Below are 27035 nucleotides of genomic sequence, written 5' to 3'. Positions count from 1 at the left end.
TGCAGGTGAGTACGGAAAACACCCCTCCCCTCCCCCACCCCCTCAAACAACATCCATCCCCCCACCCCACAAACTGAAGCACCTCCCAGAGAAATATATGATGAACAGTGTCCTAGAAAACTTCACAATACTGCAGGTGAGTAAGAAAAGCACCCCTCCCTCCACCCCCCTCCCCCTCAAATAACATCCATCCCCCACCCCACAAACTGAAGCACTTCCCAGAGTTGGAGTTGTAATGGTTTGATAATGTATGCCTGCTTTGTATATAGACATTTGGGCAGATCGTCAAGGTGTACAGCTAATTAAAAGTAACTTGCTTCTGCTTTGAATCAAGAGAACTTTGTTCCAGTGTTCATAAAGAGCATTGGAAACCATTAGATCAGTGTCAGTTCAAAGTTGAATTCGCTTTGGCAAAGTTTGAAGTCGCGGGTTCCAGCCCTTGCCGACTAATACATGGTGGTTTTCTCATTCAGGAGAAATCCAGTGTTTTCCCCATCTGAAGAACTGGTCTTCCAAGCAGTAAAAATTCCCAAATGAAGTGTAAGTTCTAAGCAGTTTGACTTTTGCTACATACACATGTATGTATCTGCTCAGTATCATAAAATAAACGCAATCCACTCGATACATTATTAGTTTCACCAAGAATAGTAATCAGTGTTATTTACCTATTCGTGGGAATTTTCGGTTGTAATCGAGTAATTTTGTCACTTTCTACAGGTGGTAACCAACAGGGACACGCTCGAGACCCTGCTATGCATTGCCTTTGTATTTGAAGTGTCGACAAGCGAACACGGTGCTCAACACCACATTTACAGACTTGTCAAAGACTGAAATTTGCTAAAATCAAAATGCAGCACGATGACCACGATGTATCTCAGAGCAATATGGTATTCAACGGCTACGTGTCTTTAAAATGGTGCCTGGCATTCAGTACTGCAGAGAGAAATACAAGACCTTGCTTCATTCATTTCAAGAGCTTCTTACCGATCTCTCTGTTGAGCAGAGGAAGAATAAAATAGGCCAACTCTCCCTAGGTGACCTGGAAAAAAAAAAACTTGGAGAGAGAGAAAGAGAGACAGAGAGATGGGAAGAGATGGAGAGATGTTAATATGAAAGGTAGTAAAAGTTTGGAATTTTTGTGTTATTGCCAAAGGTGGGCGGGTTTCAAGTGGGTGATTTGTACCTCAAAAAGAGCTGGTAAGCATTAATACCCAGAGCAAAATAAGTGGGCAGGACCGCAAGGCCTGCTAAAGCAAACCGAATACGTGTGTAGACGTAGGTTAAAGGTCAATTGGAGGGTATCTAGGGTGAGGGGCGGGTCGGGTCAGGACGGGACGCCCTCTCGTCGGAAACGGTTATAGCTTACTTTATCGTACAATTGATTCTCTTTGACTAACGCGTACATGTGTAACTGCTATTTATGTTACAAGTGTTTCAATATTGACTACTAACATGATCAAACTTGCCCGAAATTATAATGTTTTAAGAGGCAAAGAAAAGGCTGAGAGAAATGATAGTAAACGAGAGAAAATATTTCCAAACAAGACGCGTTAAAAAGAATTGCGAGAGAAAGAGAATTTGAAGGGAAACTTCTTCTCCAGTTATCTTGTTTATTAATATTTATGATCGGTCTATGACTTCTGCTGAATATAAATCATTGTTTACACATCAGCATCTTTCTTCCGTTTCGTGTCCTATTTTATTTTACCAGAAGACTACTTAGGGCAGGCAGATTCATCGAAGATGCTTTCATAATTTTGTTTTTATTTATTTATTTTTTTATTGTAGTTGTATGCAACATTAGACCATATGCAAAAAAAATGGTATTCATTAACATACAAATGCGGCTCAAAGCTTGCAACTTATTCTCCATTCTACCAACGTTTTTTTTTTTTTTTTTTTTTTTGGTGAGATTTCTGTCTGGTCTCATTTTACTGCCCCCCAAGGGTAATTAATCATTTTTGCAAAAAAAACCAGCCAAATTTAAAATGAACTGAATATCTGTTTTCTCATTTCCACAAACTTTCGATTAGTCTTTTAGATGAAAGTGATTCCTACGTTATTAGCTTTATTTTGTGAATAGAATTATCACTTTAGGATGATTTGCAAGGAAAAGTTATTTATTCATATTGCACGCACCAAAAAGTTGTGTTGTTTGCTTGTCATGTAAGGTTTTAATAATGCGAGTCATTTAAAAATATAACCTGTAATAATTAAAATTATTTAGAATAACAGCTCTGGTGTCGTTAGCTGCACAGGTCAGTAGGAAACCAGAGTGCTTAATTGTATTCATGCCATTGGACTGTGAAATAGCTGTTTGATTCGCTCAATTATGCATGCAAAAAGGAGATTAGTAGGAGATAATGAGAGTATGTAGAGATTGGTGTATAGATTCATTAGTTTTACGACGACGACGACAACATTTCTTCCAAACTACTGTCTTTTAGTTTGGGAGACAAGAGACATGTGTGCTTGTGTAAGATGTTCTCTACATATCTGATCATTTGTGATATCATTTTTGTTTGGTTGGAATTATGCTTTATGAATATTCATAGCCGTATCAGCTCTGAGCTGTTTAGGATTTGTTCTGCTATTACCTTTGATATTCGCATTTAAGTAATTAATTAATTAATTAATTACCTGCTTACAGTTTGGATCTTGCTCTACATGGTTCTATGTGGTTCTGAGTCTTGGCTTTTTGCTTGACAGGACTCCTAAGTTTGTTTTAGTTCTACGTGGTTTTTACTTGATTCTGCTCAGCTCCAAGTGACTTTTCATGATTCAAAAAATCGTTTTCTAAATTGTCAATTTTATATCTACTCTATGTGGTTCTACATGATTTGACATAGTTCTATGTGTCTCTACATGGTTCTCTGTGTTTCTACATGGTTCTATGTGGCATTACATTGTTCTATGTGTCTCTACATGGTTCTATGTGGCATTACATGGTTCTATGTGGTGTTACACGATTCTGCATAGTTCACATAGTGCTATGTGGTTGAACATGATTCATTGTTTATACATAGTTCTAAGTGGTGGTATGTGGTTCTATGTGTCTCTACATGGTTCTATGTGGTGTAACATGGTTCTATGTGGTGTTACACGATTCTGCATAGTTCACACATAGTGCTATGTGGTTGTACATGATTCATTGTTTCTACATAGTTCTAAGTGGTGGTATGTGGTTCTATGTGTCTCTACATAGTTCTCTGTGTTTCTACATGGTTCTATGTGGTGTTACATGGTTCTATGTGGTGTTACACGATTCTGCATAGTTCACATAGTGCTATGTGGTTGTACATGATTCATTGTTTCTACATAGTTCTAAGTGGTGGTATGTGGTTCTATGTGTTTCTACATGGTACTCTGTGTTTCTACATGGTTCTATGTGGTGTTACATGGTTCTATGTGATGTTACACGATTCTGCATAGTTCACATAGTGCTATGTGGTTGTACATGATTCATTGTTTCTACATAGTTCTAAGTGGTGGTATGTGGTTCTATGTGTCTCTACATAGTTCTCTGTGTTTCTACATGGTTCTATGTGGTGTAACATGGTTCTATGTGGTGTTACACGATTCTGCATATTCCATTTAGTGCTATGTGGTTGTACATGATTCATTGTTTCTACATAGTTCTAAGTGGTGGTATGTGGTTCTATGTGTCTCTACATAGTTCTCTGTGTTTCTACATGGTTCTATGTGGTGTTACATGGTTCTATGTGATGTTACACGATTCTGCATAGTTCACATAGTGCTATGTGGTTGTACATGATTCATTGTTTCTACATAGTTCTAAGTGGTGGTATGTGGTTCTATGTGTCTCTACATAGTTCTCTGTGTTTCTACATGGTTCTATGTGGTGTAACATGGTTCTATGTGGTGTTACACGATTCTGCATATTCCATTTAGTGCTATGTGGTTGTACATGATTCATTGTTTCTACATAGTTCTAAGTGGTGGTATGTGGTTCTATGTGTCTCTACATAGTTCTCTGTGTTTCCACATGGTTCTCTGTGGTGTAACATGGTTCTATGTGGTGTTACACGATTCTGCATATTCCATTTAGTGCTATGTGGTTGTACATGATTCATTGTTTCTACATAGTTCTAAGTAGTGGTATGTGGTTCTATGTGTCTCTACATAGTTCTCTGTGTTTCTACATGGTTCTGTGTGGTGTAACATGGTTCTATGTGGTGTTACACGATTCTGCATATTCCATTTAGTGCTATGTGGTTGTACATGATTCATTGTTTCTGCATAGTTCTAAGTAGTGGTATGTGGTTTTATGTGTCTCTACAAGGTTCTATGAGGTGTAACATTGTTCTATGTGGTTTAACATGATTCTATATGTTTCTACATAGTTCTGTGGTGTATTATATGGATCTTTGTGGTTTAACATGGTTCTTTGTGGTTTTACATGGTTCTCTGTGTTTCTACATTGTTCTGTATAGTTTTCCACAGTCCTAAGTTTTATTTGGTTCTCTGCATTTTTACCTTGTCCAATATAGTTGTTCTTGGCACTTGTTTAAATCTGAAGTGGTTCTTCTTTCTTTTAATGGGTGATACATTGATTTAATGGGGTTCCCTATTGTTCTCAGGTAATTATCTTGCAACGACCTCAATCACAGCTTGCTGCAGTCACGCACAAATCAGGCTCAAGTTCTTATCCAAACCATTTGGTCATGTGGTCTTTGCGAGTAGTGACTTTTTATGAATAGTTCATTCCCAAGCTGCAGGAAACAGATTCTAAATATAATTTGAATCTGTTTAAAGGAAAGCTTTAAAGCAGTTTCGCGTTGAATTATGTCAGTTCTCAGCGGTGGATTTGATCGTTACATCTGTGGGTTTGAGATGAAGGGAATTTAAGTTGATATTTTGTCAGTTTTAAGTTGAACCTACTACTTAATATCATGACAAGTTCAGAAAAATTAATTCCAAAGTTGTCTAATCCAGATTTGCCTTCCACTGGAAAACACAACTTCCTATTATAGCATCATTATATGTCTTAATCATCCCTTCCATTTCTGATCTGTAGTCTTCGACAGAATTAAATCGTAAACTGCTTGTTTACCGTTTCATTGATTTAGAGTCGAAGTGACTCGTTTGCTAAGGGAGTTGTAACAGATGGCTAAAACTATGGCCAAGCAAAAATATTATTTTACAAAATGTTTGTCTTGTTTGGCCCTTAAACGTCTCCTAGTATCTAGCAGTGATTGAAGGCTATATTAAGTACTTTAAGAGAGGTGGTTTTAGGTTGACATAACCAAGTAGTTGTGTCTTTAGTCAAGAAAAAAGTAAGGAAAGAAAGAAAGGTAATACATAGTTTTGGATTCAGAAAGAAGATAGATTTTCCAATACTGGGAATCATACAACCGATGGTGCATTAGGACTTCTTAAATTACATATTTCATTTTTAATGTCATTTATCAGCACAAATTTAATCAGATAATGAAAAGAAAGTTGACAATTTAACAATTTCATTTCAAGGAAATTTATAAACAACTTTTTTTTTTTTTTTTAATTGGATGTACTTCAGGTTGTTTGTCAGGTTTAGACTTTCTAAATCTTAAAGTGTTAAAACCTGCTGCTTTTAGTTTAATCTGTTTTTTCTCTTTTTTATGTGGAAATGAATTTTCTTTTTGCTTGATCTTTAGATGACTTATTTTAACCTTTTTAATAATTAATGTCATAATTACACATTGGTGCCATAATCAAACGGACTACTATTTATTGCTCCATTAAGTTTCAGTTTCCGTAGATTGTTTTGTTCGGAAAATATTTTCTCTCTGTGAGTGAATAAACCTTGTGCTACGTCCAAAAAACAACAAAGAATTGTTCATAGTAAATAAATTTGATAAGACCATAGCTTGCATTGAAGTGAAATTTAACGTTACAGCTAAAGTGGAACAATTTTCTGACAAGTGACTTCCAGTATTACAAGTCCTGCATGTTTTGCTCTTTCAAAATATGTTTATCATATCCCAATCAGATTGGTATTGATGGCTTGGTCGAAATGCGATTTGCATGGGAAAATATTTTGAATGGAATAAACCGGAAACTAACAGGAGCAAAAATAAACTTTGATTGGAGATTGAAGAGAGGTGAAACTTGGTTCAATTCTGGAATTCAATTTTTGTGAACCATGAGAAGTAGTTTTTTTTTTTTATGATAATGAAGGGGTAATTACACAAGATGCTTTCTCTAGCCTACCACATAACATATATGGAGTGTACAAACCTAGTTTTTTGTTAGCTCAGAATTTATTACCTTTGCAAAAATATTTCAATCACATTTGCCTAACAGAAATAAGAGATATTATTGAGAAGTGATAGTGAATGATTTTATGTGAAAAGTTGGGGCTTTTGGGTGTGAAACAGAAAATTGAAATATAAATCATATTTAATCAGAATTATTGAGTCTGTAATCAGAGTGATTCTAATTGTGGCTGTCCAGCCATTGGTTCTCAGAGTTTGTTTTTTCCTATAATTTATCAACTAAGGGTTTAAAATAGTGCATGCCTTAACCTGTGTTTTTAAGTGACCTTTAAGCATTATTTCAATGGCGGAAGTTCACCAAAACTTGAAGAAATTAGTTACAGCCGATTTTTAAAACCGTGCCTTTTGTATTAATTCAAACTGCGTTTGTTATGCTCATGAAAATTTACCTGATGATTACTGTCGTATTTTTTTTTTTTTTTTTTTTTATGTTTTATTTTCTTAGACAAATATAAATCAAAATTAGAGAGAAAGTTGCAAATGATTGATAAAAAGACGAAAGTATTCTATGAAATAAAGGACAAAGTTTTCTGACAGCTGTAGATGTATTGTGATATAAAAGTGCCTGTTCAATATTTCAGATTTTCTGTATTGAATCATGCAGTGGTAACCCATTCTGGGTAAAGTGTAACAAATATGCTTCAATTTGATACAAAACAACTATTTTGTGTATCTGATATTATGTCAGGCAAAACTGTTTTAAAAAACCAGAGGTGTTCTCCATCATTGAAGGTTACATTGTGCTAGGTTTGGCATTGGTCAAAGCTCAACTTAACCTTTGGCCATGAGAAACGCCAGACCCATTAGATCCATTAGTACGAAAATGACCATTTTTAACTTCATTTTACCCTTGGAAACATAGATTTGCAGGACTCCTCCCCTTCTTTGAAATGGAACTGAGATTCAAATCATTATCATTGTATTTAAGGGAGTTGTAAACAGTGAATTAATATGAAACATTGCATGATAGTACATTTAGCTCTGTTGCTATGGCAACATCATTCTCACAAAGGTTTTCACAAAGCTATGAAAACCTTGAAGCTAAATATTGTAATAAAGTAGAAACCTTGCAAACAATTTCAAATAAAAAAAAATGGGTCAAATTGTGGACCTTGTTACCACAGTACAAAGTTTAGGGGGCTGTTATATGGTATTTATCAACAAAACTTTACTAATTCATATTTAAAGTCAAGTTTTACTTTATATTTATCGTTACAATGCATTTGAGGGTGAGTCTGTGTATTCAAAGCTATTTGGATAGTGTACATTATCAGGGAACTTTTTGTTACTTATAAACAGGATGTCATTGAATAATGCTTAACAATGAAAAAAAAAAAGTACTTACCAAAAAGTTTACCATAACCTTAAGGCTTTATATATTTACAAACACACACACACATAGTTTTGGAAGAAACTATAACTGCATTCATTTTTGTACTTTATGGGATAGTGTTCACAATACCAGCTACTTTTAGCAGCTATGGGAAATGTTTCATTGCTATTCGGTTATAAAATCCCATAGCAATATAGGTTATTTACTTCACTAAGCAAGTTTCATATCAAACTTGAAGAAAAAGGTGATTTTTTTTTTCAAGTTTTCCAATAGTTTAATGCAATGCCCAAGAATGAAGAAAGTGTCAAAGAACGTAATTTTTAGAAGTGGATGCATTTGGTGGAAAATAATTCTCCAAGGGTGTCTTAGTTTTGATCAATTCAAATTTTATTTTGAGGAAAATTTGCTAGATTTGAAGTGGAATATATATGGTTATGTCAAAATGGAAATAGAAATTCAAGCGTTAACAGCTTCATAGTAAATTTGAATAGCGAGAAAGTCTCGATTTTTTTTTTCCAACTCAACATACTGCTTAAACTCCCTAGTAACCCACAGCCTTTTTGCCTTGGTACTCACAGCTCCAATGTTTTCACAAGTCAATGCTCGGTAAAGTCCACCCTATCTTGAATTTTCCTTCAATTTTAAAGCAGTGTAGTGTATTTATAGGCATGGTTGTGTTCTATGTTCTTTAGTTCATGTCAGGCTAGGCTAGCTGGTCCAAATATCCATGTCAATCGATAAAGTGTATTCACTCGTTAATTTGTTGTTTTTTGCTGTTAATTTTTTTTTTTTTTCCTTCAGTTTTTAGTGATTTTATTTTCTTCAATATGTGTACATATCAATCTAGCAGCCATTTTTGTATGTATTTCTTTTTCATAAGTTTCTTCTTAATTTGAATATCATGTTGGGTTTTTGAATCACCTTGATTTAATCAAAATCAACATCCCATCATGCTCGTAAACGACGTCAAATCGCGTGTACTTTTTTTCTCCAGGGATGACCGAGTTCCGAAAGGATCTTGCTCAGATAAGACTGATTATTCAAAGTGCCTATCACAATGTAAGGTATTTCAAGACTTTTTACTATTCATCTTATTTTTCGTTTTGATACCGATATTTCCTCCGTTTTCTTATGTTCATATTTGTAAATAGAAAATGATTTTATGATACAGCTTTCATAAGAACATGTACGGATAAGATCAAATCGATAAAAGACTTGGCCTCATTTCTTTATGGTTCTCCTGTAATCACTTTTGATAGGAAAATGTTCCTCCCTAGTGTCGTACCTGCTCACATACAAGTTACAGCCCCTTGGGAGATGGGAAAAGGTGGAGGGGAATGGAAAAGGGGCAAAAATTAAAAGGAGCTATCATATTAGAAGCTAATTCATGTCTCCAGTGGCATTAACAGGGGTTTGTATGCCACGAGGGTGTGGACAGGGGCTGGGATGAGAAGTCTTAATTAATTTTACAGAACAATACACACTCTACAAAGTACATGTGAATGAAATATTTAGCATGGTGTCCCCCCCCCCCCCCACACACACACACACACTTTACCTGTCTTTTCTTACACACATGTTGTGTAAAAGTAAGTTGGCCTGACATTTCGATCCTAGCAGGATCTTCTTCAAAGGCTAAAAATATGTTGGTAGTAAATTTGCGTGTATCTACTGATACTTATCTCCCTGGCCTCAGTCTCTTCCCAGAATGCCTGGATCCACCACTTGAGGTTTATCATAAAAACATATGTGTAGACAGATCTTTGTTATGATAGGAACAGAAAATCTATTATGTCCACCAATGACTGTTGGTGAGGCTCTAAAAATAGTCAACAAAACTATAAAAGGTTAAAATGAGCGCATTCCTAGATCGGACGTGTTTCTACACGGTAAACCTTATCAAAAATTTACATTGGAAAACTAACAGACATAAATTATTGTGCATCTCTGTACAATCAAGAAAAGTTGCAAACGGGGAACAGCTAAAAAATATTGTTATGTAAATAATGGCTGTGGTAGCCCAAGAGAACCCTTGACTATAAAATTGGAAATTTTGAGACTTAAAAAAAGTTGAAATTTTAAAAACAAAACCTGTGTAATGGTTTTCCTTCTTTTCGTTTGGAGCAACTGTTTACTACAATCCTGGTAAAAACCAACAAGTTTTAAATAAATGCTCTCACCTTGTGCAGGAGAGGAGGGGGAGAGGGGTCATGTGGAAGGGATAGGTACAAAGTCACATCAAGGGAGGAGAGTCTTCAGAAATAGATTGATTCTCTGACTACAATATTTTTCAGTTCTAAAACCAAGCATGAAAATAAGCAACACTCTCAGGAATGGAATAACAGTTGAGGAATGGAGTGAAATTATCAGTTACTCAATCTTTGCTGATAACGTGGCCAAACTGCTCCGATATCCTCTGAAAGTGTCCTCCTTCCCAGAACACTTTCCCACACTCTGAACAGACGTAATATAGTTTCACATTGTTCAAGACGCCCTCCAGAATATTGTCCACTTGAATGATGGTATTGTTACTAAATTTCGCATTCCTGAAATCGATGCTGAGATCTGTCCGCAGCAAATCTTTGTCGTACATTTTGTGGACACCCTCGGATTCAGGTCCCCGTCCATCGTCGGCAGAAGGAAAAGCAGATGGAGAGGTACGATCCTTAGACGTTGCGGGTCCTTTATATACGAATTCATCGTTATCATCGTCCACGTCATCGTCGGGTGTCTCAAACTCGTCCTCTTCATCTGAATAATTAGACAAAGGGCCAATTCCCGGGGATACAGCGTCACATGGCCTCGATGCAGACACCGGGTCTCTCGGAGTGCCAGCGGACGCTCTTGCTAATTTTCGCTCCAGCCAGAGTCTCTTCATGTCGGCCCGATTCACCGCGACATATTTATTGGAATTACACACCTGAAGAAAGAATCAAGAGTCGCATAATTGTGATGTATCATACCATCGGTATCGAATGACAAATCGTCACATTAACGTTGTCAAATTCCTTCAACTTTGGTCATATCCGTATGAAAGCTTAGTTCTGTAATAAATATTCCAATGTTTTCACTCAATCTTTCAAGAATGCTTGAAAGAGCCTAGAAGTGGCTGAAAATGTCCCAGTCGCAAGTCCACTGCTCTGTTGACTATGCAAGCCAGTACCATTTACCACCAAGTCTCTGCTGTGTAAAGGGGATGGGAGGGGGAGGGGGGATAAGGAGGTAAAAGAAGAGGGGTTGCTAGTTAGAAGATACCATGCCCTGCATACAGTGTGCCCAAGAATCACTGTTTCTTACCTGGCATCTACTGAAGATGTCTTTAGAGGTGACTTTGACGTTAAAGTACCGCAAGACATCGGCCACTTGATCTTGAGCTTTCAGATCTGTTCTGACGTCCATGCAACAACCTTCCTGTACATGAGACTTCAGCTGAAGAAGACAAAAAAAAATAATACACATGTTTAAAAGTTCACCCAAGAATGTTTCATCAAATCATTCACCTGATGTTAAAGATGTGATGTGTAAAACAAAACTTTCCCGATCTTGACTCATAGCCTTTAACTAAAATTCGAATATATTCGTAAGAATGGGTTTACCTGACATGAACGGTCCAAAGCGGGTGGAAATTTCTAATAAATTGACAGGATTTCAAAGTCGAAACTCCAGCTGTTAATTTATTTTGAATTCTTGACCACTAGTAAGAACAGTGTCTTGTGTGTTATCTTTACGTGCTGCATTAAGACATTTTGTACATAGTAGACCTGATACTATTTAGCTCCTTTCTGAATGAAGAATGTAATGTTCTCTACAATTAGTACTGTTTGTATCACCACTCACTGTCAATGTCCTTGATAACCTGGTTTTAATAATACCTCCTAGAGTAGCAACCCAAGTACACTGTTTTTGAGAGTGTGCTCTTGTCAAGCCCACAAGGTTTCTTTTTTAGGACACTTCCCTTTTCACGACTTGTACCTTTAACCAGATGTTCTGTAAATTGGCTGTTTTATACTTGTATGTTGTTGTGAAAGATACATGAAAGGAAATGAAATGACTTTGTCATACCAGCTTTAAGAATTTGGAGATCCTAGCGTGAGACTGCGACGACGATACATAAAGCTGTAAGTCTCACAGTAAAAAACCATGGGGGTTGGCCAGAATGTGTAAACAACTAAAAATTGTGTAGGTGATCGAAAATGGTGTCAGCCGAGACACCAAACAAAAGCAACTTTACCGTATGGAATGGAAGTCCAGATGTCAGGATGACTCTATGTTCTTCTCTGGCAATCTAGAAAGTGATAAAACAGAATAGATACCTCAGAATGACAATAATCTGCAAGAGTTTATACATGTTTCTACAAGTGAGTATGCACTTTGCACTATCATGATATTTTAGTATATAAATATAATCCCAAATCTTCTCAAGAAACCCAGCTAAACATATTATTCAATAATCTGTCATTGACAATAAATGACCTTACCTTCGCAGCTAAGTCATGGTCGTCACTATTTTCGAGTATCTTGACATCAACACCACAAGCCCGGAGATATCTGCCTAAGCCTTGTAACATATTATCGCAGACTACTCGGAAATCACGTGACGAAATGCTTGGCCTCTGCAGCTTTGCCACCTGAGAAAGTGAAAACCAAAAAAACATTTGAACAAATCTTGTAACCTGCATCAATTTACAAATGGCAATGTAAAAAAAAAATTTAAAAATTCCAAAACTTTAAAAAGGTGTAACCACAGGTAGGGAAGCTTACACCTTACGTGTTATAAATTTTGTACGAAACGTACGGTAAAGATATAGGAAAGACCGTCGACCATAATTTAACAGATCAATTCAGACACGAATTCAAGCCGGTGTGTCGGCCACGTACCCCTCCCATATTCAACCTCACACAAGAGTTCACAAGTACTTTTTAGCAAAACCTTGCATTTGGACCTAATCTATATAGCTAGTTTTGCCTCCATGACCCATGGGCCACACCCTGTCTGTTATAAAATACTGGATCTGCCACTGTCTTGGTTCCTCAAAAAAAAAAAAACACATTTGAAACAATAGCATAAATAAATTAAAGACTATTCGAAACCACACAAACATCACAGAGAAAGATTTTCAAACCAGGAGTGAAAAATCTGCAGATACAGAATAAAACTGCAGCTAACCGTAAGCTCTCGGAGATTGTTCAAAGTAAAAATAAACAACTTTCAAATGATTACTTCATTTCTTGCCATTTCTACAACGTACATTCTACTCTCTGTGTCAACCACCAACATCCTTAATAGCTACAACGAAATGTACCATGAGACCCAAATCCATTGTGATTAATTAGCTAATTTAGGTAAACTTGCAATATTATAATATTATATTAATTTTAAGATTCCTTTTTAAGTCCTATAAAAAATTACTGAAAAATTCCCATGTGACTTTTTGTGGCCTTTATAGTACGGTAGTTTGTTTTTATTACAAACGATTACAAATCGATTTGTATTCGTTATCTTTACTAATTAGCCCGATTTAACAAACGACTTGAGGGAGAGCTTCTTGACATTGCATCCTTGATGGTCTCAGTTTTTAATAATATTGATCTTCATTAGAGTCACGGTGTCAAATTTTAAAAGATTCAGAAATCATTAAATTTAAAGATATAAACCATCCCCCCCTCCCCTCCCCGACATCAAAATGTGTTTTAATAAATATAATCTTGACTGCTCTTATTTACTTGTAACTACAAGCAGCGTTCTCTGCTCCCACGGGTATTCTTACATCTTCTTGAGTGGTTTAGTACTCTCTCGGCAGAAGTAAAGTTAACTCTTCCATATTTGGTAAGCTTACACGTTATGAGCACTAATAGACTTAAATCGTTGCGACGCTAATTGTAGATGTACTTTCCACGATTTCCAAAGAATTAGTTTGATACAAAAAATGGAAAGCAAAACAGAAAATGAAGTTTTGAGGAAAGGATGTGATGATAATTGTTAGGCAGGGTCTCCGAGATTATATATAATGTTTTTGTGTGTGCGTGTTTGTGTGTGTGTTTTGTACAGAGCTTGTTTCTTTAATCGAGATGGATCAAGTTAGCGTATTTTTGTTTCAAATTCACATCAGACTTGATGAAAATTTAGCAGCAGAGTCAGTTAGCTGAGCTTACAGTCAATGATTGGTACTATAAACATTCTAAACAGATTCATTTATTAACCTTCAGTGGCTTCACATGACCTTTGACACACTCTGTATGACCTTACATGAAATTTGAACTTTCAAATACAATACTAACATGACAGACAGTGATTCAGCAGGTCATCGCACACTAGGTCAAAGCTTCTCATAATCCTAACATGACCTTTGACACACACTCTGTATGACCTTACATGAAATTTGAACTTTCCAATACAATACTAACATGACAGACAGTGACTCAGCAGGTCATCGCACACTTGGTCAAAGCTTCTCATAATCCTAACATGACCTTTGATAACATTTTTGCTAGACTATTTAAATTACAAAATTTGTAAATTTGTACAAAAAAACACACTCTGTATGACCTTACATGAAATTTGAACTTTCAAAATACATGACAAAAAGTGACTCAAACCTTGTGGTCAAACTCAAACCAGTGGTCAAAGCTTTTCACAACCATATCATGACCTTTGATAACATTTTTGCTAGACTATTTAAATTACAAAATTTGGCTGACATTATCCATGAGATAAAGAGCCATTTGTAGTTATTTTGTTGGCTTTCTGTTACTTAGCTGTGTTCTTCTTCAAATTCTCAATAGGTCTTCTCTCTACATGTTGTTACATGCCATCCATGTTACTTTACACAATAATTCAAATATAAACCATGCACTTCACTTAAGTGTACCAATGGATAAATTGTAAACTGCTCACTTTGCTAAAAAATCTTGATAAGTTCAAACACATTGGACAACATGAGCAATTCTGAAATGAATCCAGCTAACAACAACTAACATTTTAAATGAATGTGAGAATTTAAGCTTTATCCACTGGAAAAGCCCCCGAAGGTTTAATTATAAATGTTAAGGTCTGGATTCCAGCAGGACCTTCTGCAAAGACAAACTGATTCGTAAACAGACTAAGGATGCATTCAATATGGAGGGACAAACTGAACTGGATATTTCCCAGAACCTCAGGGAGATTTAGGAAGAGAATGACTAACCAAACATTTGTCATCAAATTGTTACTTTTTCAGCATTGAACAAATCTTGCCAACACAAACCAACGAGATATCTCAAGTTTCGATATATGGTGGCAGCAGTCTACAATTGATTCTTCTTCGATACCTCAAGTACGTGTGAGATTAGTATTACTAACAACAAACTTGCTGTCTCGTTGTTTACTAGTTCATAATTAAAGAGGACACAAGCGTTCCCATTTACAGATTCCAACAAGATATCTCAAGTTGCTAACATGTGGTGGCAGCAGCCTCTTATAAAACTCATAGAAATGCAACATGAGTAAAACTTGAAAATTAAAACACTTGCTATCTGTTATTAGTTTAATAACAAAAGCTATAAACAAACCTTGCCATCACAAATACCTAAAGCGGGAGGCCCGGGTTCGAATCCCGGTGGAGGCTGGAAGTCTTTTCACTGTTCTGGATTTTTCAACTCATTACTATTTCAATTATATATATATTCATTTGCCTTTGTCGTTTACCTCCATTTCATTAACATAAAGTCTGTTCAAAGTATCTCTTTTGAGATCCGGCTTTAGGAATCACAAATGATTTGTGAGTTGGTAAGCATCATGTTTGATCTCTAGAGTAAGGCAAAATATGTCACCAAAAACAGAACTAGTATTGTTCGATACAGGTGTCAAACGCCTACAGTGGAATTACGACCTTCCTTACCGGTTTAGAACCTCTGGACATACAATCAGCGTCCATGGCCTAGTTGGTTAGGGTGTCCGCGTACAAAGCGGGAGGCCCGGGTTCGAATCCCAGTGGAGGCTGGAAATTTTTCACTGTTCTGGATTTTCCTTCTCATTACGTTTTCATTTATATATATTCATTTGCCTTTGTAGTTTCCCTCCATTCCATTATTGAAAACGTAGTGAGTTAGAAAATCCAGAACAGTGAAAAAACTATATATAAATATAAATATTTATATATATACACATCTAGCTGCTAACATGCGGTGGGGCAAGTCTACAATGGAGAGTGCTAACTTCTGAGACAGTTGAAGTGATTACCTGTTCCATTCCTTGTCTGAAAGATTCTACTTTCTGTTGTTGCTTCTCTCTCCTGATTGCTTTCTTGTTCTTTTTTGTCTTCTCTCTGCTCGTCTTAGGTTTCGTTTGAGAGGAGGCATAGAGTTGGACGAGATCCAGTCCTGGGGTAACTTCTTTCAATCTTGCGTTCAGATAATTATAAACTTCAATTAGGCAGTAAGCATCCAAAGCTAGGAAATTAAGGAAATAACCAGTGAGAAGCCTCTGTGGTTACTTGCCATGTAGAGATATTCATGTCTTGTAGGGTACACTTCATCTGGTACTGTGTAGCAATAGGCTTTGCAAAATGTGCAAATTGCTATACATGTGCAAGGATGTATAGCAGTTTTTGTGCACAGAAATCATACAGTACAGCACAGACAAACCTCAGAGCCTTTAAAACCACTACACAAAATTTGAAGGCCCCCCCACCCCAAAAAAAAAACAAACTTCAAATAGGCTAGTGGCCTGGGAAAATATGGGATAAAGAATAATGTAATTTCATTTCATAACAAACTTAGGCAAAGTGAAGACCTCCAAAAGGGGACCTAGTGGCTCTTCATGAACTAGCTGGTGCCTCTCTGGTGACCTAGCCCACCATGCTCTCTGGTTTCAATCACACCAAATCCATCCCCTTGCTGATGTCTCTCCTGGGCCCCAGCTAGCCCTGTCCCCTGGTCACACTTACACCAAATCCATGCCCTAGCTGAAGTCTCTGCTGTACCCCAGTCAGCCCTGTCCCCTGGTCACACTAACACCAAATCCATGTCCTAGCTGAAGTCTCTCCTGTACCCCAGTCAGCCCTGTCCCCTGGTCACACTAACACCAAATCCTTGCCCTAGCTGATGTCTCCCCTGTACCCCAGCCAGCCCTGTCCCCTGGTCACACTAACACCAAATCCTTGCGCTAGCTGATGTCTCTCCTGTACCCCAGCCAGCCCTGTCCCCTGGTCACACTAACACCAAATCCATCCCCTAGCTGACGTCTCTCCTGTGCCTCATTCAGCCCTGTCCCCTGGTCACACTAACACCAAATCCTTGCCCTAGCTGATGTCTCTCCTGTACCCCAGCCAGCCCTGTCCCCTGGTCACACTAACACCAAATCCATGCCCTAGCTGACGTCTCTCCTGTACCCCAGCTAGCCCTGTCCCCTGGTCACACTAACACCAAATCCATGCCCTAGCTGACGTCTCTCCTGTACCCCAGCTAGCCCTGTCCCCTGGTCACACTAACACCAAATCCTTGCCCTAGCTGATGTCTCTCCTGTACCCCAGCCAGCCCTGTCCCCTGGTCACACTAACACCAAATCCATGCCCTAGCTGACGTCTCTCCTGTACCCCAGCTAGCCCTGTCCCCTGGTCACACTAACACCAAATCCATGCCCTAGCTGAAGTCTCTCCTGTACCCCAGCCAGCCCTGCCCCCTGATCACACTATCACCAAATTCATGCCCTAGCTGATGTCTCCCCTGTACCCCAGCTAGCCCTGTCCCCTGGTCACACTAACACCAAATCCATGCCCTAGCTGACGTCTCCCCTGTACCCCAGCTAGCCCTGTCCCCTGGTTACACTAACACCAAATCCATGCCCTAGCTGATGTCTCCCCTGTACCCCAGCCAGCCCTGTCCCCCTGGTTACACTAACACCAAATCCATGCCCTAGCTGATGTCTCCCCTGTACCCCAGCCAGCCCTGTCCCCTGGTCACACTAACACCAAATCCATGCCCTAGCTGACGTCTCTCCTGTGCTCCAACCAGCCCTGTCCATGGTCACACTTACACCAAATTCATGCCCTAGCTGATGTCTCTCCTGTACCCCAGCTAGCCCTGTCCCCTGGTTACACTAACACCAAATCCATGCCCTAGCTGATGTCTCTCCTGTACCCCAGCTAGCCCTGTCCCCTGGTCACACTAACACCAAATCCATGCCCTAGCTGATGTCTCCCCTGTACCCCAGCTAGCCCTGTCCCCTGGTCACACTAACACCAAATCCATGCCCTAGCTGATGTCTCTCCTGTACCCCAGCTAGCCCTGTCCCCTGGTCACACTAACACCAAATCCATGCCCTAGCTGAAGTCTCCCCCTGTACCCCAGCTAGCCCTGTCCCCCTGGTTACACTATCACCAATTCCATACCCTAGCTGATGTCTCTCCTGTACCCCAGCTAGCCCTGTCCCCTGGTCACACTAACACCACATCCATGCCCTAGCTGATGTCTCCCCTGTACCCCAGCTAGCCCTGTCCCCTGGTCACACTAACACCAAATCCATGCCCTAGCTGATGTCTCTCCTGGGCCCCATCCAGCCCTGTCCCCTGGTCACACTAACACCATATCCATGCCCTAGCTGATGTCTCTCCTGGTCCCCAGCCAGCCCTGTCCCCTGGTCACACTAACACCAAATCCATGCCCTAGCTGACGTCTCACCTGGGCCCCAGCTAGCCCTGTCCCCTGGTCACACTAACACCAAATCCATGCCCTAGCTGATGTCTCTCCTGTACCCCAGCTAGCCCTGTCCCCTGGTCACACTAACACCAAACCCTGCCCTAGCTGACGTCTCTCCTGTGCCCCACAGTCAGCCTTGTCCCCCAAATCCATGCAGCTTACCTGCGTACTGGACTTGTGCTTTCCTGAGCGGCCGAATCTCCCAGTTTGACATCTGCTCCATCTTATTCAAAGGCTTCCCAAAACAAAGTAAAACCAATTCACTCAGTCCTTTCTCTCTCCCATCACTCTCATATTGAAATATACCAGCGTTCATTTTGAAGGCGTTTTCTTGGATGACGGCCAAATCCAAAAACGCTTGCCTGTCACGTATCGCACTTTGTAGAAGAGGGTACGACTTTTTCAACATCAAGAAATCTGTCTCGGCTCCGTAACCTAACTTGATCACATCTGGATTGAGGAAGAAATCCGAGAAGAACCTTCCTACGAGTTGTTCATTTTCATTTCCGCTCAGGGCAATCATGTCGAGCAAGAACACTTGGTTGGCTGTTGAAAGTTGGACGACGGAAATTTGGCTCGCGTTTTGCTTAATCGTCAGTGACGGTTTCCATTCCATGTCCATACCGATGACGTTAGAGGGCTAAAACATGAAAACAAACCATCAAATCATTCAATAAATTTCACTGGTGCATATCAAGAAAAACAGTTAAAATCAAAATTGTTTTATACATCCTGAGGGTAACCATAGAAACGAGAATTACCTGAAAGATGGTTTGCGCACACATCTTCAATTTGCTGATGTTATCGACGGTAAGAATACAGTCATCTTTAAAGTGAAACTGATGAAACTTTGATTCCATCTCACTATAACCATCATGGGCATCATCCCAGTTTTCCTCCTCCGTATTAACTGAACTTTTAGATCTATGACAAAAAACAAAACAAAAACGACATGTGTGAAAAATATCAAACTTTATCTAGTAGACTAACAAGCCAACAATATTGCTTGTGCATCTGATTGGTCAAAATGTTTCAGATCACCTGGTCCACATTTATGATATCAATATCTTGCTAGCTCTATCCACTCCTACATAACACAGCAATCCACACGACTCTTTCACTTTCATATATTACTTCTATTAAAGGCATTGAAGACTTGCCCCAAACTGCGTGCCGCCTCTGAAAAAAGTTAACTTTCAGTTGCTTGCAAGTGAAGTTTTTTTCTTGTTGCTACAAAATGCAGACAGTAATGAAACGTGATACCTTGTTATCTTTTATCTGGACCTGAGGTGTCCATCTGTGCTATGTACACTGTGTTGTGGGTATTGACCGTAGCTGTATGTATTGACTGTACACTAGTGTCTAATTACCAACGGTAGCAAGCTGTGTGTGTATTTTCTGAGATCGATGGTGGTGTCTAACACTTCTGTTACACCTCATTCGAAATTAGGTCAGATTACCATCATCAGACGTTTCTTTGTGCGCGAGTCTTCACTCCCTTTAAAAAACACGTTTTCTTGTCCTTGCAATATCTAATGGAATTTCTTCCATGTTGACCATTTCAGAGCTGTAAATGCTCTCTTAGCTTGAATCTGAAGCTCAAATGATAGCCTGCATTTTGTATTCAAGTGAAGACTATTTGCATAACTAGCTAATCAAAGAATGCCTGAAATCCCAAGTCCACAAAATATACGATACGGAGTATGTTAAACTAATAGAACATATCCCTTCTTGGTATCTCGTATCCCTCTTCAACATGTTATATCCCTCTTCAACATGTTATATCCCCTCTGACACTCGCATCGCATGCAGCACATACTCATTGAGAGACAGTTCTTTTAAGGCATTCAGAACGACCGGATGTAACGAATCCTTCGGCAAGTTGAACCTATGGGCAAACTTTGCTGCTAGACTTGCGTCGTTGTACGACATCAACAGCTCCACCACCTCCCTCATGAGATATTCGTCCGTCCCAACGGCAGCTGTGATTAGTTCGTCCCAGGTGGTATGGGACATTGATTTCTGGAGGAAATATGAATAACAAAGACCTACAGACAATGTCTCTTGTCAACATTATTACGTGAATTAACTACAAATGTTTACTCATTGATTCTCTGCACCACTCTTCTGTTGTACAACTAAAATTTATTTTTTAGAGAACTTACATTCGATTTTTTGTTGTTGCCACCTCTGATATTGTCAGAAATCAAATATATGATCGTACATTTCTTGTCACGAACTGAAAGGATATTTCCTCACTTATGTAGACTATGCTACTCTAAAATGTCTATGTTATGATAAAGAATTCTGTTATGTTAGATCTGTGCAAACTTCAAAGATTTCAAAGAAAGAACAAACACAAAATTAACACAAAATAGAAAAAAATAGGGGAAATTTAATCAAGAAATCTTTACTGAAACCAATATGTTTCAAGATGAAACATGTTCCAAGCTCTTTCATCCTACCCCAACCCTGACCAAGCCCCCCTCCCCCTCCTCCTCCTCCCATCTCCCATCTCATTCTGAGGTTAAAATATCAAATTTAAATGCAATATTATATTTTTGTTTTGAAGATGGGTTAGAATCTTGAAATGAATCATGCTATGAGGTGATGAATGAAACTGTCAGCAAACCTACCTCTATGTATTTCTTATACAGCAGATACCGAATGGAGCCAAGCTCTCTGAACTGTAAGGTATTTGGACAGAGGGTGATGTCCAAGTTAAACATCTTCACCAGTCGTACGATGAGTTTGCTCAAATTCTTTGGTCTAAGTTTCTCTAACCTTGTCCCAGGAATGTTAAATGAGCTGAAATAAATCATAGAAAATCATATTTATGTAAATGCACTTTTTTTTGTCTCCACATTTCTATATGTTGATGATAACTACAACAAGATTAGTTTAACTTTGGGGGGGGGGGGGAAATATAGTCCAGTATTGCAGAGTCATATGCTTTAGCAGAATGCTTGAACAATCACACAACGCAAGAAAACAGATTAAGCAGGGGTGCATCAACCCATACTTCTGGGGGAAGGGGTGCTTAAGGGGGGATCAGCCAAGCCTCCAACCACCAAAGAAATATTACAATCAAACAATCCTTTTGTGTGGTTCATAAATATCTAACATGCTTGGCGTACACGGCCTGAACACTTGCAAATCCTTCGACATTGTTTCTAATGTTTTTCTTTCTAGTAAAAACTACTTACTCAACAAACGATTGGAGATCAAAGCGTCTACTACAGTAGCCATCCAATCTTATTACCAGCTGTTTTTGAATTTCCTTTCTCGGTTTAATGTAAAGCTCGACCAAATTAACCTTGTCTTGGAAGATCAGAGGCAGGACGATCTGAAAAAGGGAACGGAAACGTAATTTGAAGATCTCTAAAAACTAGATGCAGGTTATTCAAATGTACTTATAAAATACTTCCAACCACTGCCCAACTACTTCTTGAGAACATGATCAATCGACTGAATGAAAAATTATGCCACTACAGCTATCCCAAAACCTTCTTGAAATACTGATACTGCTCCTAAGGTTGCCACTTCTAGTCCCTGACCCTACCCCCTCCCCTCCCCCACCCACAAACACACCAGCCATTTCACAAACCAGATATAACCAGACTGTTACATCTTCATCTCCACGACCAGGAATTCCGAGTAAGTCAAGCAAATGATTTTCTGTGGTCAATTAGAACAGATCTTAAATCACTTCTGCTGCCATCCCCCCACCTCCTCCCTGCCCCTGCCCACCCTATCCCAAACCCACTGATATGTGGCTAGATAAACTTCATAGCAGGCAAAACATTATCTTAAAGAAGATACTTACATCCTCAAGTTTGAACAAGTACTGTAAATTCAGTGTTGTTGCACAGACTGAGGCCTATTTGGAGGAGAGACAAAGGAACAGTACATGTCATGGTAAATTGGTAATACATATTTAGATTTGAATATGAAAAACTTTTCAAAGGAACAGAGAAGATGTAATGAAACATAATTACTGAGACAAAGTATCACTTAAATAGCCAACGATAGATTTCTTGTACTAACTGCAGAACTGGCGAGAGGGTGTTGCATACAAGACTGAAAAGGAGTGTATAGTTTAAGAAACTCCCTCACAAGGTAGTGGGATCAAGCATTTGGTAGAGAGATGAAAGATGGTATTGAGAAATAAGAAAAAGTTGGAGAAATATGTTAACATGAGCTTTTACCTCTTTGTACTGATGTCTTGCCAACATCACATTAATATGGGAAGCTAATGATTCATTTCCTGGCTTGTCAAGACCGTAAAGCTTACACATTAGAGTAAAAACATTATTGTGAGCCATCGTCGCCAGTTGAAGGACTTCTAACTTGTAGTGGTCTGTGAATGTCTGCATAATCCTCTCATATTCCTGAAGAACAAAAAAGAGAAAGATGAAGACAATGTACTCAAGTTTCAGACAGTTCTGTCTGTTTACTATAAAAGTTTTCATTGTCAAAGCAAACCTGCTTTAGTTGTCGTAAGTAAGATCTGCTAGATGAAGGGTATTACCGGATGGTATTTTAACAACTTATTACTCAGCAGCTGCTTGCATAGGCAATGGTAAGTTTAGCAAAGTAGTTTGATAAGATCTGCATAAAAATGTCCTCTAGAAAGTCTTGATAGTCAAGATACTGTGCTATTTAAGGCAGGCATTAACACTGAGCAATGGCCTATAACACTAAAATCTTAGATCAAATTAGTCCAAACTCACTATGAGTAGAAAAGGTCCACAAAACCAAAAATAATGCTTATCACGACAGCTTCAATCTCTTCTTCCAGTTTTAACTGCTTCCCTAATTATTATAGCAAGGTACTTTCCATCCACCATAGCAATGAGCCCTTTGGCAAAGAATTACCATATTAAAGGTATTCTTGCAACAGGTTCAACACAATTACAAGCTTGTTATGATTAGGTTTGAAAATACTACTCAAAATGCATCCAGAGTCATTTTAGTGAATCTGGTTCAGTTTATTGAAGATTTTGGAAAGGGACACAGGCAGCTGGTTTTAAGGTAATATCACCCTGGATGCCATCCTGTATCTGTGTAACATGCCTTTAATGAAGGAATTCAACACACACAGCCATGCTAAGGTTAATATTATCAAGGTTACCTTCTCATTTCTTTGTACAATGCAGTCAAACTCCCTGAGAATCACCAAGCCCATTGAATCAGCTTTCTTTGTCCTCAAATTATCACTTCCGTCAAGCATAAAGAAAACAAGCCCATGATGCTTTGCAGGTGGTAGAGAAGACAGGTTTGCTACGAGCAGCTGTTTGATAAGCTGTTTATCTCTCTTATTCCAATAATCTTTCATTCGTAGCAAGAGCGGCTCGTACGGAGCTGTTGTTCTTTCATCTTGCCTTGCAGATGATGGCACCCTTGATGGACCCTCTGCTCCTTTGTGCTCCTGGGGTGTCCACGCACTATTATGACTCATATCTCCTCTTTTGCTATTAAAAGAAAATGAAATGATAGATCCATGGTTTAGATAGTATTATAATGTGGAAATACTAATCCAGCCTTCGTACTTCCATGTTGCATGTCATTATGTTCCTAATTAAGCTTGTTTTTCGGTCATATTTTTCTTTCATTAGCTTCTTACTTATTGAGGATTCCATGTCATTCCAGTTCCAAAAGCTACACAACTTTAAGTTAGATTATTCAAATTGTTGTGATACAGGCCAGCTCGTTCTTTTCCCATCAACCCAGTGCCTCCAACAGGAAAAGGATGAGGGGAAGTGTCGACACTAAGTCATTATTAGGCAATTTTTTTCATCAGGGTGAGTTGCTATGCCACTGAACACAGGTGTGGCATATATCCCCCAACCCATCCCATCATCTCACACCTGTGTGAGGGTCACTGCTATGGTTTTACTTTGGACATCCACTTTTCAGTTCATCAAAAATGCCTTACTGTAGTGGTGTTGTACTCAGACTCCATGGATTCTATCTGTAATCGAGGTTTAGGTCCCCTAACTTGCTTTACAGTAAGTTACATGTTTGGATTAGCCTTTTATCACATTTAACATAATAGAAGGCATCCAGGCTAGGCCTACAGTAGATGATCTTGCATGACTCATAACAAATGCGAAAATCCTTTCTGAACAGCCAAGTCCAGTGTATAATACTAATGTTTGGATCCACAAAAGTTGATCATTCTATAAGTATAACTATATGTTAACATATATCAGGTGGCTAGCTCCTAGCCAAAGTTGGGCATATAATTAGTACAAGGTCTTGTACTGTAATCAAACATTAGCCTAGCCCTAGCCTAGAACAAAAACCTAGGCCTACTATATTAGCTTGAAGATTAAATTCACTAGTCTCAGACTTAACTTACCTGCTTAAAATGACAATTTCCGACTACTTTGTCAAAACTCGATTTATGAGGCTACAGTATTTGTCTTCATTATCTATAACTCCAGTTACACTCATGGGCGTCAGCAGGTTTCAGAAAGTGGGGGGGACACTATACTATCTAAGCGGAGCGCCACCATTGGTTGGCGCGTAGCGTACCAGAAAATTTTGGGTACATAAGACCCCCTAGATCGCAGGAGACGGCCTTCCTGAGTCGTTTTTAGTTACATCAGAACCAGATCTGTGAGGAGAAATTTTGTCTCACAAAACTAAATTCCGACAGAAAGTACTGGTAGAAAGATGCCGTTCTGACACCAAGGGAAACGAATTACACAGCGTCCATCTCAAACGAAATATTTTCGGTAGTTTGGTATCATATAATACCCTGCATACAGGCAGAATACTGTCTGTAGGGCCTAAAATATATGATATTACCTTCCTGGTGGGGTCTTCGACTTGTTTTCAAGTTGAAATGCGTCGTTTTCTCTGATTCACAGTGTAGGGCAAGGGGAATTCCATTTCTGGCGAGAAGGGGTGCTTCCACAAAACACTCTAAAACATCGTTCAAACATCGCACAAACTTTTATCAGGGGTCTCGGACGAAGCGGGGAGGGTGAATATCGGAGGAAGGGGGATAAAGGGCCAAGCACTGTTCTAATTTCCAGTGCAATTTATTGATAATGATTCTTAAGTTAGATTCTACTTGAATCAGCTCAGCAATTGTGATAGAAAATCGCGCATATGCATGTGATTTTTATAATAACTGCTCTGAAAAGTGGGGGGGACAAATGATATGATATCCCCTCCACTTTTGAAAGTGGGGGGGACATGTCCCCCCCGTCCCCCACCTGTTGACGCCCATGGTTACACTTACAGTTGAATTAGTTGATTCAAACGTTGGAGGTTCAGTAGACATATCCTTTTCACGGGTTCTAGTTACACGAAACCAGCCTTGAGCAATTATACTTAGCCTATGCTAATTAATATAACAGAAAAAAAAGTTATTTTAAGAGAATAAAACCCACTTATTAAACTCAGGAATTATCTCATTATCTTTTTCAATTTACCTTTTACAAAAGCGTTTCCTTTTCTTATTAATGAAAACGTCACTCGAAATTCCGATTTTACTGCATGTCGAGGTCTCATCTAACTTTTAATAACACTGTTCGGTATGAATAGGTTCCTATCATAGAGTTGGATTCTAAATACAGCAATGAGTTGATCACTTCCTCACATTTAGACAAACGTTTATATATATCCAACTCTATGGTTTTTCTGTAGTGTAGTTATAATTCTCTCATCACATGATTTGCATCCCGGAACTACATGAGATCGCACTGTTTAAAGTCATACTGTCAACATGTTAGCGGACAGTGTGAATTGTATACACCCAAGTTCTAGTCACTTGTAGTAGCCTATGTAGGTGAGTTAGACACATAGAAATCAATTTCTATGGTTAGACATAACTGGCTTGCTACTAGTACTAAAGTACCATATAGATTTATTATCATTAAAATTTTATTTTAAGAGGGTAACTCGTTTAGCCGGATCTAATCTTCCACGATGCCCTAAAGTTATACACAAATATTTGCGCAACATCCTGTATTTTGTCGTTAAAGGTTAAGACTAATATTATCAGGAAATATAGTTTTGTGTATCCCTGCAGGCTGTCACAGCGAAACTTGGATTCAGATTTAGATGAAGATCTAAATTTTACGGGTGGAAATGAAGTTAATCCTCACCCTAACGAACCGGGAACATCGCCGGGTTAAGTCATGATGCAAATTCCCTCCTGGCGGTGATAAGCCCGAATTATCAAAATGTTAGACTGAGGCAACGTCTTGAGCCGCAATATGAAGAAAAGTCTGCCACAGAGAAGAAAAATTAGTTGAAACCTTTGATGATGACATTTCTAGCATATTTAATGCTTGCCGTTCAAACTCGGCTAGTCAAAATGACGCCATGTTGGAAAATGATGTTTTAGATTTGTTTATCACGGATACAAGAGGCTCTGAGTTGCCATCTAAGATAGCCGAGTTTATTTTTCAAAATGCAGATAGAAAAGTTGTCTGAAGAAAAATAAATGAAAGAAAAAACTTGATACGTAGCATATCAACCTCAGAATTGTGATCTACTTCAGCCTACTAGAGTGAAGCAGCTCATTTGAAACAAACTAAGGGCAACCACGAGATATAAGAATATTAAATTCCAAGGTCAAGCAAACCGACCCGGGAAATATCGCGATGGATATTGTGTTCAGAAAATACAATGGTAACATATTATGTTTATTTTCACCCTCAGAGGTTTACATTGAGAAAAAAAAAAGAATTTAAGGAAGCAATCGAAATTATTTATAAGTTAAAAGAAAC

The 27035-nt window shown here is 38.6% G+C and overlaps 2 protein-coding genes across 8 annotated transcripts in view; one reads left to right on the top strand and one right to left on the bottom strand.

The window, feature by feature from the left end:
- The window catches only part of LOC139977531 (transcriptional enhancer factor TEF-1-like), a 40209-nt gene extending 32542 nt beyond the window's left edge, over window positions 1-7667 (top strand). For all 5 annotated transcript variants that reach the window (XM_071987186.1, XM_071986950.1, XM_071987266.1 and 2 more), the window contains exon 12: window positions 718-7667. In XM_071987186.1, coding sequence (XP_071843287.1) covers window positions 718-831 — 114 coding nt within the window. In that variant the 3' untranslated portion in view covers window positions 832-7667. The remainder of the gene's footprint in view (window positions 1-717) is intronic.
- On the bottom strand, window positions 6686-26538 carry LOC139977239 (exonuclease mut-7 homolog). 3 transcript variants are annotated; one of them, XM_071986595.1, is made up of 15 exons: window positions 25538-25595; window positions 24650-24741; window positions 23420-23759; window positions 22494-22676; window positions 22112-22165; window positions 21492-21631; window positions 20922-21093; window positions 20105-20307; window positions 19047-19209; window positions 18448-18925; window positions 15830-16038; window positions 12090-12239; window positions 11843-11896; window positions 10909-11040; window positions 6686-10531 (listed from the first exon to the last, which is right to left on the bottom strand). In XM_071986595.1, the coding sequence occupies exons 3-15, from the start codon at window positions 23744-23746 to the stop codon at window positions 9986-9988; spliced, it is 2811 nt and encodes a 936-aa protein (XP_071842696.1). In that variant the 5' UTR covers window positions 23747-23759; window positions 24650-24741; window positions 25538-25595; the 3' UTR covers window positions 6686-9985. The 3 variants fall into 3 exon arrangements, with proteins under 3 accessions (XP_071842696.1, XP_071842755.1, XP_071842631.1); XM_071986654.1 differs by lacking the exons at window positions 24650-24741; window positions 25538-25595 and adding an exon at window positions 26409-26538; XM_071986530.1 differs by lacking the exons at window positions 24650-24741; window positions 25538-25595 and adding an exon at window positions 25734-26049.
- Window positions 26539-27035: the final 497 nt, after the last annotated feature.

Source organism: Apostichopus japonicus, chromosome 1 (genome assembly GCF_037975245.1).
Source record: "Apostichopus japonicus isolate 1M-3 chromosome 1, ASM3797524v1, whole genome shotgun sequence".
Classification (NCBI taxonomy): Eukaryota; Metazoa; Echinodermata; class Holothuroidea; order Aspidochirotida; family Stichopodidae; genus Apostichopus; species Apostichopus japonicus.
Note: the sequence above shows the minus strand (reverse complement) of the source record. Positions and strands in the feature narration are given on the sequence as shown.

Excerpts from the sequence above, each read along its gene's own strand:
- LOC139977239 (XM_071986654.1), bottom strand. The coding sequence starts at position 23,746 with ATGAGTCATAATAGTGCGTGGACACCCCAGGAGCACAAAGGAGCAGAG. Across the intron at positions 21,094-21,491 it reads GATCTCCAATCGTTTGTTGA|CTCATTTAACATTCCTGGGA; the intron begins GTAAGTAGTTTT and ends GATTTATTTCAG. Across the intron at positions 16,039-18,447 it reads AGCACAAGTCCAGTACGCAG|CTTTGGATGCTTACTGCCTA; the intron begins GTAAGCTGCATG and ends TTAATTTCCTAG.